Source organism: Thermomyces lanuginosus, assembly GCF_041956635.1.
Source record: "Thermomyces lanuginosus strain ATCC 200065 unplaced genomic scaffold VTN49scaffold_1, whole genome shotgun sequence".
In the NCBI taxonomy this organism is placed as follows: Eukaryota; Fungi; Ascomycota; class Eurotiomycetes; order Eurotiales; family Trichocomaceae; genus Thermomyces; species Thermomyces lanuginosus.
The window spans coordinates 61,158-76,390 of record NW_027192335.1 but is presented as its reverse complement, the minus strand read 5'-3'; the positions used below and the strand labels follow the sequence as shown (position 1 = coordinate 76,390).

Below are 15,233 nucleotides of genomic sequence, written 5' to 3'. Positions count from 1 at the left end.
ACCTCCGTACAAAGAACGGGAATAGGACTAGCTTGTCAAATGCTGTCTTAAAGAAATCGACTAGGCACTAGTCGAAGTACTGTTCCAGCTCATACAACGTCAATTGTGATGAGAAATCTGTGAAGAAATCCCGACCACGAGCATAGGTGTAAATCGGGAAACAGCCATCTATGACATATGATGCCAGTTGTGCGAGCATCATAAGGGCATTGTATTATCCGGATCCTCGTGATATTGATGTAAACGCTATCAACCAAGTGATGTTGCGTCGCTCCGCTCTTTATCAGTCGGCGATCTTCCCGAAGCTATTATGATATCTCAGTAATCAATCGTTTCAAGGATGGCATCATAGATTCCTGCACAATGGCTGTCAGTTACTGAAGAAAACGAGGGGGCCAAATGAACGTACGCGCAACATCGGGCATAATGAAGCTCTCATAAGTTAACCCTGTGTGTGTGCTCCAACCAGCAACTCGCTTAACGGGTGCTTCTAAGCGCAAGAACGCCCCGTCTTGTATTGTCGCAGCGACCTCAGCCCCAACGCCGTAATTTACCATACTTTCATGTACAACAATCGCACGTCCAGTCTTGCGAACACTCTCTAGGATTGTCGGTCGATCCCACGGATAAATGGTGCGCAGATCGATGAGCTCAATACTCAGACCAGGTCTTTCCTTTTCGGCGGCTGCAATGGCCTGAGAGCAGAGGTAGAGAGGTTGTCCGTAAGATATGATCGTCAGATCACTTCCTGGCTTGACTATTTCTGCTTTGCTTAGCGGAAGAGTATAGGACTCGGTAGGCACGTGTTCCACAGCGGCACGGTAGAGGATCTTAGGCTCCATAAATATGACAGGATCGTTACATTCTAGGATCGCCGACAGGAGAAGGCCCTTTGCTTGTGTGGGAGAACGAGGCATCACGACACGGATACCCGGAACATGTGCAAACAAGGCTTCTGGCGATTGTGTGTGATACCTGCCCACCGTAAATCAGCAAATAGAACATAGACATGAAGGCCGACGTGTCATACAGAGCACCATGTCCGACTGCACCACACGGCATGCGAATCACCAAACCACCAACATGTGCGCCAGTTGTGCCTTCCCGATATCTGAACTTGGCTGCTTCATTGACAATTTGATCGAAAGCCGGGAATACGTAATCAGCGAACTGAATCTCAGCCACAGGCTTCATGCCTTGCGCGGCAGCTCCTATGGCAAACCCAACGATGCCCTGCTCTGTCAACGGTGTATTAAATACTCTCTCGCCGCCGAATTCCATTTGCAAATCCATCGAGCAGCGAAACACGCCGCCAAATGCGACATCTTCTCCAAACAGCATCACTCTATCGTCCGTTGACATAGCAGTCCGGAGCGCTGAGTTGATTGCTTGATATAGATTCAGTCGTTTTGTTGTTGCCGACTGCGGAAGTTCTTGTGATTGAGAGAGAGACGACGGGGCATGATGCAACAAGGGTGTTGTCTTGAAGTCAATGGGCTGATTCAGCCGAGCTGATGGGGGAGCAGAGGAATAAGATCGGAGGGCTTGCCTCCATGAACGGGCAAGCCGTCGGCTAACCGTCAGAGACCTGTTCATGGCGACCACTGTGGAAACGACCTCAGGGACAGATGTCCAGAAGAGAACTGAAGATTGGAATGAGCAGTAGTAGCAGTTCGTCGTCGTTCAACCTCATTGCCGACGCTCTATCTAAACACCGCGAATAACCGACACGAACCTCGGACGGTCTTGGCATGGACTACTGACCTTATCATCTCTTGCGTTCGGATTAATGCCTAAGGCATTTAACGGGGATGACGTAATCAATTATTAGCCTGAGGCATTAATTTCCGTAATCGTCACACGAGCTGTGTGATTTGCTGCAGCTTCCCGCAAAAAAGCACGCCTCGCGGTTCAGAACCGTTATCTCGCTAATCCTTTGAGCATTTTCCTCCTTCCCAGCTCGCCACACTTAGAAGTCAATGCGCCGGACCTAGGTAGATAAAGTCGCTGCATTCTACAAATTTGATTGCCCAGCGAAGTTAACTCTACGTCGCGCAGAGATCTGCTTTGCGAAGCTCCGATCCATAAACGTCACCAAGGTCGTCGTCGCTGTTTAGAATATTGGGACGCAATGTCGCCTCAATAATCCTTGAGATTACGCATTGGTCTGTCCGATATGAGAACTGTTGCCCAGGCTAGTCCGTACCTGGTCAGCAGGCCGATAGCAATTGGTCTGGCAAAGGTTCTGGTGTTGCTTTCTGCAAGGATTCCTGCCGTTTCTGCGGCCCCGGCAGAAATTGTACGAATATGGGCAGGCCACGGTACGGGAAGTGAAGAATCGGGCGATGCGAGCGTGTGGCTGTATTTCATCGTAGCGGCCGCTCTGGTTTTAGGTGGAGGAGCATTCGCTGGGTTGACAATTGCTCTTATGGGACAGGTGGGGTGGCGGATGTTTCTAAGGGCAATTGGCCATGATCTAACAGATTATATTCTAGGATGAAATCCATCTACGAGTCCTGAGTTCCTCCGGGGAGCCGGCTGAGAGGAAGAACGCTGCCGCGGTGTTAAACTTGCTGCACAAAGGGAAGCACTGGGTTTTGGTTACCCTTCTGCTCAGCAATGTCATTACCAACGAAACACTGCCAATCGTTCTCGACCGGGTACTCGGCGGTGGATGGATGGCAGTCGTCGGCAGTACGGCGCTCATTGGTAAGCCGCGGCGAATCGGATTCGTGCCCCAACGATGTGCTGACCGCTTTCAGTCATCTTCGGTGAGGTCGTTCCGCAGTCAATCTGTGTTCGCTATGGACTTCCTATCGGAGCATGGATGGCGCCATGCGTGCTGGTGTTGATGTATCTGATGGCTCCACTCGCGTGGCCGATTGCCAAACTCCTTGATTTCTTGCTAGGAGAGGATCACGGGACTGTGTATAAAAAAGCTGGGTTGAAGACACTGGTGACCTTGCACAAGTCTTTGGGTGCTGCCGGAGAACAACTGAATTCGGATGAAGTTACGATCATCAGCGCGGTCCTGGACTTGAAGGAGAAATCGGTTGGTTCCATTATGACTCCGATGGAGGACGTGTTTACAATGTCGACCGACACGGTTCTTGATGAGGCGGCGATGGATCTTATCTTGTCCCAAGGTTATTCACGGATCCCCATTCATGCTCCAGACAACCCGTACAACTTCGTTGGCATGCTACTTGTGAAGATGCTCATCACGTATGACCCGGAGGATGCCAAGATGGTCCGAGATTTCGCCTTGGCCACTCTTCCCGAAACCCGCCCGGAGACCAGTTGTCTGGACATTGTCAATTTCTTCCAGGAGGGCAAGTCCCATATGGTATTAGTCTCTGATTATCCTGGGGAAGACCATGGCGCTCTAGGAGTCGTTACTCTTGAGGATGTCATCGAGGAGCTCATCGGCGAGTATGTGATCGTCCTACCGAGAATGGGGCGGAATGACTGATGGCATTACAGGGAAATCATCGATGAGTCGGATGTTTTCATCGATGTCCACAAGGCGATTCGGCGGCTGTCACCAGCTCCCAGGACGCGAGTTCCAAAGGGTCAGATTGTGCAAGAGCGGCCTACTCTGACGGTTTATACTGCTGATGAAGAGGAGGGGGCAAACGGACCACCCCCCGAGGGGCCGCCCCGTCGTACCAGTAGTGGTCTCAACCAAGTTCCCGCGCCTCGTTTCTCTCTCCGAAACAAGCCAGATGCACCACACGAGATCCTTACGAAACGAGGTGCGGAAGAGGTCCGAGAACATCTGAAACATTTGGGCCCGTCAAATCTTGCCAGTCGGCCCAGACAGACTCGCTACCAAAATGTCAAGATCAAAACCCCAGACTTGTCTCGGACGCTTTCAGGAGGGGTGACCGACTCCAACTCTGCAACGCGGACTTCCGATGTATCCCAGCCAAAATCTCCTGAATCGCGCGCTGCTGACCGTGGATACGGTACGATGGACCAAAACTCGCCATCGTCAGAACCTATTCAAAAGCATTCTTCGTCGAACAACCTGAAGGTAGATGGTGCTAGGCTTGCCGTGCCCGAAGAGGCTATCGAGACAGGCCCTTCATCTCCCAACAGGTCGCCCAGTAGATCACCAAACGGATCGCCCACCCGAATCAGGAGCAAGCCAAGCAGCATTCGGTCATATGACTCGAGATCCGGGGAACACATTCGAACATCGTACCAGCCACATGGTCCCGCGCGAAGTGGTAGCATCACCGAGCAAATCGTCGACGTGGGCGGGGTGAAGAAAGTGATCCTTCAGACTGCAAGCGGGTCACCATCGGAAACGGAGGGGGCAAATGACGAGGGTAGTGCTAAGTCCTCTCCAGAAATCCACCGGGACAGTGGCAATGAACAGTCGAATGGTGCAGCAGGGAATGATGGGTCTAAAAGCGTGAGCAAGCAGAAACGACGAAAAAAGAGGAAGAAGAATGTCATTCGCGATGACGAGCGCAGGCCGCTTTTATCCGAGTAGGAAGGGTTTATTCTTTTACATCTTCTCGGGCATGGTTGTGCGTGTTAAAGATACTTGCTATATGTGGACTATGACGTTGTTTTAGCGAAGTGTCATGTTAGCGAATGAGACTGTACTTTACTCTGAAGTGCTGCTTGGTCTAGCCGGCCTAATTTCGAAATCCATTCTGTGAAGGAGAAGAGTTTTAACATCAAACCACTCTCCATGTCAACAGGAACCCCCAGTGCAACATTCCATGATACACACACGCACACAAGAACAAAAGGCGAGTTAATAATCACTCACTTCTTGTACACATCCTCAAATTCCAAATCAAACTCTCCACCCAGAGACACCCCCGCCGCCGTGTCCGAAGACGACGACGACAATGGTCCAGCCGTCGCCGACCACCACACATGCATATCCTCTCTGAGCGCATTCAACGCCCACATGATGGCCGGCTCGAGGAAGAACGGCTCGAGGGTTTCCAGGAGGATCTCTCCCCAGGCTCCATCGAATTCGGCGAAGAAGCGACGTGACTCGTAAAACTCCCAGTAGTCCGGGAACCAGCCGCTCCAGGACCAACCAACGAGGGCCTTGACGTTACCGTGGAGGTCAATGAGGATGTGGTCCGGGTCGAGGCGGGCGTGGGTGAAGAAAAAGGGGCGTTGGGGACGCGAGCGGAGTTCGCGGAGCATGTGCGCGATTAAGTACCGGGAGGGGAGATGACGGTGGCTCTGGTAAGGGTAGGCTTCGTAGATGGCGGTGTAGAAGTCATTTTCGAGACGGAAGGGGCCTGGAATTTTGTCAGTCCTCTCAACATCTTTGGGAAAGAGAGAGTGCGGAAATGAAAAGGGAGCTAACCTCTGAACTCAGCAGGCATGTTCTCTAGAAGATCACTGTTCACTGGTCTTCCACAGACAGATCCAATGTACGGACCGGGCGGCAGGCGGCGCAGGGAACGGATCGCCGTGCGCAGACCATGAGCAATAGTGCGTCGCTCTCTCTCATTGAGAAACACCCAGATATCACTGACGGGGGCGACGTCCACGATGCGCTGCATGAAGATGTACGTATGGCGCTTCGCATCCTCATCATCATCACCAATCTCTTTTCCCTTGACGGTGTAGCATCCCAGGAGACGCGGAACTGGCACGGAGGTATGCTCGGCCACGTACTTCATGTGCAGCGCCTCGGCGGGCTTGACACGATGGCCGTATTTCACCACCACGTGCTCATCCCAGTCATACACCGTGACACCGTTCCAGCACGAGTAGATGTTCGGTTCTCCCTGGTCACGGTAGTCCATGACATCGATCGGCGTGGGCGGCAGGAATTCGCTGCTCAGGTGGATGAATTCCACAGAGGGAAACGCCTTGAATGCGTGCTGGACGGCGTGCTCAAATGACATTTGAACTGCGGTTTTCAGAGATTCCACGCAAGAGGAGGGGCTGGATTGTGTGTGTGTTGTATCGCAAATCCTGACGCTGATCGGTCCTGAGAAGGATACAGCGAGGGGAAGTAGAACGTGAGAGAGTGCCGTGAGAGCATGGTGTGAAATTTCTGTTAATTTGGCGTTGTTGATTAATCGTCGGGACGACAGGAGGTCATGTTCTGGTGTGTTGTGTGTGTGTGTGTGTGTGTGTGTGTGTGTGTGTGTGAATAGGAGGAGAAAGGAACAGGAAGTCGAACATGTTCAACGCATGCATGCTGCAATGGCATTGCTCACGTTCTGGGAGTGTCTAGTCCAGAAGACTGTCAGCTACAAGCTGATTCCTATCGATCAGAAACAGGGGCAATTACTTCTCCATAGACTGGCAGCCCTAAGATACAAAAGTCGCGCCGAATGTAAGGAAGCAGCTGTTTTGAACATGTCTTTTCGATTCGCCCTATCGTGAAGCTAAGTATCGGTCATGATGCATGCTAGCCTAGACTCTGCCGTCCAGGCGCAATGACTGATTTTGGTTCATGATATCCGTTTCGCCGTCGTTGATATTTCCCCTTCCGACAATCCCCATCTAGGTTTCCACTGCGTGCAAATCTCGCGGCTTTGGAATTTAACCTCCCTTCCTGGGAGCTGGTGCAGAAGAGTCGAGATGATTCGGGATGGCCACGCGATCCCTGCTCTGCCTCGCAAAGTGCGCATTGTTGCTGATCACGGCGCTTGCATTACGGAGTTCGATTTTCTTACGCTCCATTTCCAACTGGAAACTTGTCAGTATTGATAGAGCATTGCTACGAGGCAGCAGTATACATACCACCTTGCGAACCCGCGCAAGGGCCGCGTTATCGCCCGGCACCAACGGGCGGCAGTCATCCACCCGGTACGGCTTGGCAATTGTAACGGCCTCTGCGACGACAATGCTTGTGCCGTCCCATCTGGTGGGCATGGTACGACTAAAAGCATCAAACAGGTCCTGCGCTTCGCGGGTCACACCTTTACCGCGTCGCGCTTCCTTTTCCTGTGCCTTGGCAACCGCATTCGCCTCGCGTTGTCTGAGCGCGCGAATGTCTAATGACTGAAGCGGGGGAACGGCATCTGTAAACGGCGTCTCCGAATTCGATGGCCCGAGACTGAGGAGTTGGAAAGACTGGATGCGGGAAACAGGGATGATACGGTAGTCACCCGATTGATTGGTGCTCGTGTTCGGGGAGGAGGAAGAGGTATTGATGGCCACTAGATTGGTGATGGGACACGCGGTAAACAGAGTACCTTCTACAGTCGTCGCATTGGGACCAATCGTCGTAATGCGCACCCTATTTCATTACAACAGATATTCAGCAAAAGGGAGTGAGCGTGAAGTCGGTGGTCATTGAGAGCTTACCGTCCGCCGATAGATTTAGCCAACGTCTCATCCGTAGGAACCATGGGTCCTCCCTGAGTAGGGAGTTTGCCACCAACACTCTGCCGCTTGTCGGCCATGTGACAACGACCCTGTCCACCGCCGAAACAGCAGCTTCAAAAGGGGTCCCGACGTGATCAAAAGCAGAAGAGAATGGACCCGCGTGGGCGAATGTTGAAGACTAAAAGGAGATGGTGGACGGATGGTCCGCAGACTATCCGACCATTAGACTACCTTTTCCCAGAGAAACCAGCCAGATCAACTTTTCAAAAGTTCAACCCGGCCTGAAACGGAGCGGGATTGGCGCGCGCTTAGCACACCGCACGAGCGAACGGATCGGCTTCAGGCGAACAATGTCGGAATGAGGGTCGGACGACGGAGGAAGAACAACAAAGTGACACGACCGACCCCCTACCAGGGAAAAGAGGTCGAAACAGCTCAATGGACTCTCCGGTTGACTGGGCGCAATGCACAACCTGGAGTCCCTGGACCGAGAGAGCAAGAAGACAGCGATGGAGGCCGCTCATGGCTGGCCATGCAGATTACATGCTGCATTTCCGAATTAGGCTTAGCTCCCGCGGGTCCGGCCAGACTCCAAAGACCCATTCTGACTCGTCTGTTCTCACTGGGATCAACATGGTCCTTCAAACAGAGGCAATAATAATAATGGCCACCATATCCAAAAACTCATAACGATCATTCATTCATTCTCTACCCACAATACGTAATAACCCAGATATCTTTGGCCAACAGAAATGGAAATCACTAAATACACAGGCTAGCCTATACAACGTAGGTAGAGGCGGACACGTTGCCGCCACGCCCTGTCCAGTTGACGTGGATATCCTTGCCCTCAGGGAAGCTCTCGCTGGCGTATTCGGGCTTGATGCGGAAAGTGTGCGCACCGAAGTAATCCCGCTGAGCTTGCAGCAGGTTGGCCGGCAAATCCTTGGTGCGGTAGCCGTCGTAGAAGCTCAGGGCAGTGCTGAAGGCAGGGATGGGGATACCCCAGAGAGCACCCTTGCTGACCACATTCCGCCATCCGCTCTGAGCCTTCTGAATGGCGTTGTTGAAGAATTCGTCAAAGAGCAAGTTCTCCAGGTCAGGGTTCTTGCGGTACGCTCGAGTGATATCCTTGAGGAAGACGGAGCGGATGATGCAGCCACCACGCCACATCAGGGCGATGTTGGCCTGGTTCAACTTCCAACCGTATTGTTTGGCAGCCTAAGAATATAATTAGCAATGGAATGCAATCGGAATGTTCGGAAAACACGTACACTGCGCATGAGCATGAAGCCCTGAGCGTAGGAGACGATCTTAGAAGCATACAGGGCCTGCTCCAGGTCATCGATAAAGGCTTGCTTATCACCATCGAACTGGGGCGTGGGGCCGGTCAGAAGGCTGGAAGCGCGCACACGCTCCGGCTTGATGGCGCTGAGGCAGCGGGCAAAGACAGCCTCACCAATGAGGGTGACAGGAAGGCCCAGGTCGAGCGCGTTGATGGCAGTCCACTTGCCTGTGCCCTTCTGGCCAGCCTGGTCGAGGATCTTCTCGACAAGCGGCTTCCCGTCATCATCATTGAACTTGAGAATGTCGCGAGTAATCTCGATCAGGAAGGAGTCCAGGACGCCCTTGTTCCACTTGTCAAAGACGTCGCCAATCTCCGAGGAAGAAAGGCCAAGACCGCGCTTCAGGAGATCATATGCCTAGAGAGTTCGTCATAAGCACGAGTTTCCGGACGGGACTCTGACAACACGATAGGGAACTCACCTCGCAAATGAGCTGCATGTCACCATACTCAATACCGTTGTGGACCATCTTGACATAGTGACCAGCACCCTCGTCACCGACCCACTCGCAGCAAGCCTCACCCTCACTCTTCGCCGCAATGCTCTGGAAGATGTCCTTAATGTAGGGCCAGGCCTCCTCGTTGCCACCGGGCATCAGGGAAGGACCGTAACGGGCACCCTCCTCACCACCGGAGACACCGGTGCCGACGAAACGAATGCCCTTCTCGGCCAAGTACTTGGTCCGCCGGTTCGAGTCAGGGAAGTGGGAGTTACCACCATCAATGATGATGTCCCCGGGCTCCACATGCGGCAGTAGCTGCTCAATGAAGTCATCGACGGGCTTGCCGGCCATGACCAGGAGCATGATCCGGCGGGGCTTCTTCAGCTTGGCCACGAACTCCTCAATGGAGTGGGCGCCGACGATGGATTTGCCTTTTGCGCGCGTCAGTTCCAGTTCATCAAATTCCTATCGACCCCAACGTACCCTTGGCCTCGTTTTCCAGGAAACGGTCGACTTTCGAGACCGTCCGGTTGTAGGCCACGACAGTGAAGCCGTGGTCCGCGGCATTGAGAATCAGGTTCTGGCCCATGACGGCCAGACCGATAAGGCCGAAATCACCACTAGAAGCATGTCGCGTGAACGCGCCGGCGTTCATGCCGGCCGCGACGCGATGAAGTCAGTCAACTGATTTATTTACATTTTCTGGAAAGGTACGGAGAACAGTCGCAGTCAATTGGCCTATCCGTTCTCCTCCAAGCCATGCGACAATGGACATGTCGAACAGTAATCCGTGATTCCATCTATTGGAGAGCTCCAAAACATTGAGCTGGGACGATATGCAGGTGTTGCGACGGGCAATGGCGGGGATGACGACATAGAGGGGTCCGCAGACTTACACTGCCTCAGTCATGGTGACGGGAAGGATCAGTCAACGACAACAACGAGGGTGGTTGTCCGTTGAAGGAGGTAAGGGAAGCTGTCAGGATATCTACAGAATCAAAGCAAGAGGAAGGATTGTGGGCAATGGGAGAGGAGGTGACGTTTATGAGAGAGAAAAACCCGGGCGTGGCGGGGTTCTTTTTGCTTTGTTTGCAGCTGGTACACGCTGAGTGAATTGATCACAAATTATTATTAATCCCCGCAACCGATCGTTGACAAACTGCCTCGCGGGAAAACTTAGAGGGACATATCTGACGGAAGCTGTTTGACCCCTCGTTCCGGCCATGTCAAGAGCCAACCGAAAGCTTCGGAGCTGCGATCGGAGTCTGCTCGGCGTAGCATGGCGGGGCATCCTATGTGGGATGATTTCATGCTTAGTAACCCGCCTTCCCGATTCAGGCCCAGCCGTGCATGCCGAGCGGCAATCGGTACCACTAGGCTATCCAGCCCTGCGCGATTATTAAGCCTTATTAAGCCCCAGTAAGCCTCACATTGAAGGGGTCAATAACCGGCATCCACGGGGGAGACTCCGAGACTCCGCTGGGCCAGCCGGCCGTGGTATTTTGGTGAGAAATGCACAGAGGCATGACCGGAGCGCAGTCGTCCGCCCGATCTGGAACTCGGGTAATGTCAATGGCCTATCTAAGCCCCTACTCGCGCCTCGGCGGGGTTCCCGGTGAGCGACAGTTGCGGCCCAGACGGTCCCCCGACCTGCCAGCCATTTGTTCCTGGCATAGCGGCTATTGGTAACATCAACTGTATCGAGTCCGCTCGGGTCCCGATAAGTTCCGTTCTGGCATACTGCAGGGACGTGCGGGAAAATCCAGGCGGCCCCGAGACTCATGCATACAACATGATGAAGCTCCAAATGCCTGAGGAAGACTGGATGAACGAGTTGTTTTGGTTAACTAACGGCTCTTGTTAGTTGCCACTTGCCACTGCATGAAGGTACGGAGTCCATAGGCAGCTTACCTTCCTGACAGAGTTAGGTTATACGTATTCCTCCCACGCTAGTCCGAACTGGGATCCGGTCGATCGGCAAAATAGTTCTTCCAGCAACTTCTGGGCATTTCTCTTCGTCCCCAGTTCCCGACAAATCCCCAAACCCGTCACGTCAAGAGCCACACCGTGTCTCGTATCCCAATCTGAAGTTCGGTGTTACGTTTGAAGAAAACCTGACCGTGGTCAGGGTCGCGCTCTCTGTGTCCGCGTCTTGAAAATCAGGAGACGCAAAGTCCCTCGCGGCTGGCCTCCTTGTTCACCGACACGATCGACAGTCGAACTCTGTTCTCCGTGGCCACCAATCTTTGACGTGATTGAGGAGATCGGGGCTGACTGAAGGTACGTCTTCTGTCGGCTATTAGCTGCACAGATCGCGAATCCTGCTTTTGGCGCTTCTACTTGTTGGGGGAACACCTCGTTCATCATGTCCTTGCCGCCGCCTCCAGGTCCTAAGTCATCTTTGCAACCGCCGCCGCCTTCCCTCCCCCCACGGCCCCCACAGGCATCGGGGACGCAACTATCTGGATTCAAGCCGGCATACTCGGCTGCACCCTCGTACTCTTCACCTGCCGTTCCTGCCGGCGGATATGGCGCAAACTCACAGTCCGCAACCTACAATGCCTTCACCGCATTCCAACCGCGCGCCGTAGCGTCGAGTCAGCCTTACCGCACAAGTAGTCCTGCTGTATCGGGCACAACCCCAACGACACCGACGGCAGCCTATACTGGGCCGACTGGTTATCCGACGACATACCCACAATCTCAGACCTCCTACCAGGCCGGGCCCACATACTATGGCCAGCCGACATACGGTGACGGTACGTATGGATCATCGGCAGCTGCACAAACCTCTGGTTCCTACTCCTCGGCGGGACAGGGCCGGGGAAGGGACAGTGGACTCGATCCGGAAACAGAGGCGCAAATCGCACAATGGCAGAGTGCGTACATGAGCCGGGAGGAGAAAGACGCAGGTCAAGCTAAGAGTGCGGGCCGCACCGGCGCGGGCCAATCCACCTCTACCACACCAGGAACTTCCAACGCACCTACACCTGGCGCCTCTACTCAACAATCGGTCCAGAAGACGGTTGTCAGGTCGGGTGGTGGTCAAACATGGACCGATCCAACTCTTCTGGAATGGGATCCGTCGCATTTCCGGCTCTTTGTCGGCAACCTCGCGGGCGAGGTCACGGACGAGTCTTTGCGAAAGGCCTTTTCGAAGTACCCGTCATTGCAAAAGACACGCGTGATTCGGGATAAACGGACCCAGAAGAGCAAAGGATACGGATTTGTTAGTTTCAGTGATGGCGATGACTACTTCAAAGCAGCACGAGAGATGCAAGGGAAATATATCGGCTCGCATCCAGTGTTGCTGCGTCGGGCCACGACGGAAGTGCGACCGGTCGTTGTGAGCAATGACAAAGGAAAGAAAGGCCCCAATGCTAGCGGGGGAAACGCTACTTCGACCACTGCTGCCACGCAAAAGTCCAAGGTTAAGAAGCAATCAAAGACTAAGAATGGGCTGAAGATTTTGGGATAATGAGTATCATGTACGATAGATTAGATTCCTCTTCGTTAATCGCTATTTGGACATAGAATAATTAACTGGATTATAGGAATTATCTCCTAGCACTGACATTCTTCAGTTAGTTACAGTCAGCGCAGGACATCCAACTTCTCGAATTCGCGGTCGTTAACGATAACGAGAACTCTTCTTCTGTAAAGCATTTGGCGGCATACGCACGGGTTGGTAGTAACCCTCCTCCGCGCGAACCCCAGCCCTTTGCTTGCGGAGGCGCGACGATCGCGCTCTCCTGTTATTGTCGCTGTCCCGCATCCGACTCATCTCCTGTTGCCAGACGGCCCAATCCTTCCAGCCGCAGTAGTCGACGATGAGGACGCATTGTCGTTGTCTCATGTCACAGACAATACTACTCGCACGGCTCGGATCCGCCCACTGGCTCCAAGATCGGATGGTGGAAGGGGTATGGAGTTTCGACGGATTGCAAAAGACATGGCCGTCCACCAGACAGCGGCGCGTCACGGCAAGGCGATATGTGTTGTGGCACTTGTGGCATCGCCAGGTTGTTGGCCTGGGCTCGCGCGGCGGTGGGTAGACGGGTAGAACGGGATTCTTGTCGACGGTGCGGGTGCGCTCCGTCGGGGAGAAACGTTCCAGAAACCACATCTCATTCCGTCAACATGGGAATCCCATAATGGCCCAGCTCGGAGTTAGATACCTTGGGTTGGCACATGATACTAACACTAGAGATTCATGATGCAGCTAGGGCTGCGTTCGCCACCATGGCGGTTGATGTGGACCGGCAGCGTCTGCGCAGCTTCGTTCATTGCAGCACTAAGAATGTCATCTTTGTTGAGTGGCGTTGTATATGAGTACGAAACTAGTGATGGCGGATAGGCGTTGGGTTTGGATGGAAAGAGCTGCCCGCGCAGTTCATATCACATCGGATCGATCAAGACCATCGCTCGACTAAGCTTAAGCATATACCTACGGAGTACGGAGTACAACTAACTATGATTTTAATAATTGAGCTAATGCGCATATCTAAAGTAGTGCCCGAAGTTCCTCTTGAGGCCATTTAATAGGACATAGTAGAGTCACTGACCACACGACACCACTGAAAGATCCAACCCGCCTCCTGCATTTATGAAACTCGAAGCTCCGGCCTTAGGGCTGGCCGAGTCGAAATCAGTGCCTGAGGGACCTTAATATCAATGGCTAAACCCAGACAGGTTTAGGCCAGGCTCACTAATGAATTGGCGGGTTCGTGGACCCTATCGGCGTCGTCCCTCAGTCAACCCCAGACGCTAACAAAGTCAAACGCGAGCCTGTTCGCCCAGCCACTCACTTGAGCAAAACGAAAACAACAAAGCTTCAAATAGCATTTGATTCCCAACCTACACTTTCCAATATGCAGTTTTCCATCCTCCTCTTTCTTGGTTGTCCTTTTTATCTATTAGTCGACGTACTTGGAGGTGCTGATTGCATCAACGCCGGCCAACTCTACATCTTGGGAGATTGAGCGCAGTCGCATTTCTTCGATTTGTCGATTTCCGAGATATAAGAAGATCTTTGAAGCAGTGCGTCCCCTCATGACAAGACCGTCCCGTTGATTCCTTGTTCAGGGGTTAAAGCTGACTCAAATGTTCTGACAGACGTGAATGAGCATACATACTCGAATACATCGCCGGCAAATCTAGCACCTACGGTACCGTCAAATTCATAACCGCACCTTTACTTTATACTTGCGTCCGCCGAATCCAAATTCTATCAGCATGGCCAAACAGAACGTCACAATCGCCGTTATTCTTATAGTTCTCTTCATTCTCATCGGCATTCTTGGATTCGCTCTCTACGCAGCACACCATAACATGAACGTCTTCTTCTGGCGACGAAGAGCCGTTGACGAGGAAGAGGGCGGCGGGTCATGATTTCGACGGATATCGTGCGGACAAAACGAACGACATCAGACCATGCATTTTCCCAGCCCTGCGATCCGTCATGAGAAATGAAGGCATGATAGAGATTGAGACCGATGGCGTTTTGGTTTCGGTTACGAGTCATGAGTTATGAGATATGACTTGGATTGTTCATATAGATGTATATGATCGCCATGATGTATATTTATATATGATCTGGATAACATGCTACATGATGGATGATCTGGACTTTTCTAATTGAAATCGGTGCCCATGGTTCGGATTGTTACCCACCGCTAGGTTTCGACATCCCACTAGCTCAACAAGAACAAACCGCACATTTAACTTATTCAATACCTGATGGAGAAAAATAAAAAGCGATCAGTAAGTGCCACAATGGATCCGGACAGTGCGCTCCTTCAATGTGGATCGTTGAACCTAATACGGTTCAATATATTTGACCCAGGTTGAGAGAATAAAGCAGCTTGTGATGTCATCATGATGCGCAACGTCTGCTTCCTGATCATGTGTAGTGCGGTAGGAAACCTTTTGAACGCAAAATAAACAGCTAATAGTCATATCGAGAACGAGTATCGTAAATGGAGAAAATGCTGGAAAGGGTTCGGTTGAATCGCAGATGGATCGCCTCGGCTTAGGGCTTTGTCTGAAGCAAACCTTGCAAATCAGGTATAAATCGCCCGGGAACCAGGATTTGCCTACGCGATCGAACGGTAGGGATG

At 52.6% G+C, this 15,233-nt stretch overlaps 9 protein-coding genes across 9 annotated transcripts; 3 read left to right on the top strand and 6 right to left on the bottom strand.

Annotated features, from left to right (window-relative positions):
- Positions 1-318: 318 nt before the first annotated feature.
- On the bottom strand, positions 319-1,596 carry VTN49DRAFT_31 (uncharacterized protein; the record flags this gene model as incomplete). Its single annotated transcript, XM_069410898.1, has 3 exons — positions 319-356; positions 410-975; positions 1,031-1,596. The coding sequence occupies 3 exons, from the start codon at positions 1,594-1,596 to the stop codon at positions 319-321; spliced, it is 1,170 nt and encodes a 389-aa protein (XP_069272726.1).
- Positions 1,597-2,176: 580 nt separating this feature from the next.
- On the top strand, positions 2,177-4,501 carry VTN49DRAFT_30 (uncharacterized protein; the record flags this gene model as incomplete). Its single annotated transcript, XM_069410787.1, has 4 exons — positions 2,177-2,437; positions 2,496-2,709; positions 2,763-3,432; positions 3,484-4,501. 4 exons carry the CDS (start codon positions 2,177-2,179, stop codon positions 4,499-4,501), a joined length of 2,163 nt encoding a protein of 720 aa, XP_069272725.1.
- A 281-nt stretch (positions 4,502-4,782) lies between these two features.
- Positions 4,783-5,891, bottom strand: VTN49DRAFT_29 (uncharacterized protein; the record flags this gene model as incomplete). Its single annotated transcript, XM_069410675.1, has 2 exons — positions 4,783-5,276; positions 5,345-5,891. 2 exons carry the CDS (start codon positions 5,889-5,891, stop codon positions 4,783-4,785), a joined length of 1,041 nt encoding a protein of 346 aa, XP_069272724.1.
- Positions 5,892-6,537: 646 nt separating this feature from the next.
- On the bottom strand, positions 6,538-7,403 carry VTN49DRAFT_28 (uncharacterized protein; the record flags this gene model as incomplete). Its single annotated transcript, XM_069410564.1, has 3 exons — positions 6,538-6,684; positions 6,739-7,237; positions 7,306-7,403. The coding sequence occupies 3 exons, from the start codon at positions 7,401-7,403 to the stop codon at positions 6,538-6,540; spliced, it is 744 nt and encodes a 247-aa protein (XP_069272723.1).
- Positions 7,404-7,514: 111 nt separating this feature from the next.
- VTN49DRAFT_27 (uncharacterized protein) lies at positions 7,515-8,105 on the top strand (the record flags this gene model as incomplete). Its single annotated transcript, XM_069410453.1, has 2 exons — positions 7,515-7,678; positions 8,060-8,105. 2 exons carry the CDS (start codon positions 7,515-7,517, stop codon positions 8,103-8,105), a joined length of 210 nt encoding a protein of 69 aa, XP_069272722.1.
- Position 8,106: 1 nt separating this feature from the next.
- Positions 8,107-10,024, bottom strand: VTN49DRAFT_26 (uncharacterized protein; the record flags this gene model as incomplete). The annotated part of the gene is made up of 5 exons (XM_069410342.1): positions 8,107-8,547; positions 8,601-9,029; positions 9,094-9,545; positions 9,598-9,734; positions 10,011-10,024. The coding sequence occupies 5 exons, from the start codon at positions 10,022-10,024 to the stop codon at positions 8,107-8,109; spliced, it is 1,473 nt and encodes a 490-aa protein (XP_069272721.1).
- A 1,455-nt stretch (positions 10,025-11,479) lies between these two features.
- Positions 11,480-12,592, top strand: VTN49DRAFT_25 (uncharacterized protein; the record flags this gene model as incomplete). Its single annotated transcript, XM_069410231.1, has 1 exon — positions 11,480-12,592. The coding sequence occupies one exon, from the start codon at positions 11,480-11,482 to the stop codon at positions 12,590-12,592; it is 1,113 nt and encodes a 370-aa protein (XP_069272720.1).
- Positions 12,593-12,745: 153 nt separating this feature from the next.
- Positions 12,746-13,240, bottom strand: VTN49DRAFT_24 (uncharacterized protein; the record flags this gene model as incomplete). The annotated part of the gene is made up of 1 exon (XM_069410120.1): positions 12,746-13,240. One exon carries the CDS (start codon positions 13,238-13,240, stop codon positions 12,746-12,748), a length of 495 nt encoding a protein of 164 aa, XP_069272719.1.
- Positions 13,241-14,313: 1,073 nt separating this feature from the next.
- VTN49DRAFT_23 (uncharacterized protein) lies at positions 14,314-14,638 on the bottom strand (the record flags this gene model as incomplete). The annotated part of the gene is made up of 2 exons (XM_069410009.1): positions 14,314-14,426; positions 14,482-14,638. 2 exons carry the CDS (start codon positions 14,636-14,638, stop codon positions 14,314-14,316), a joined length of 270 nt encoding a protein of 89 aa, XP_069272718.1.
- Positions 14,639-15,233: the final 595 nt, after the last annotated feature.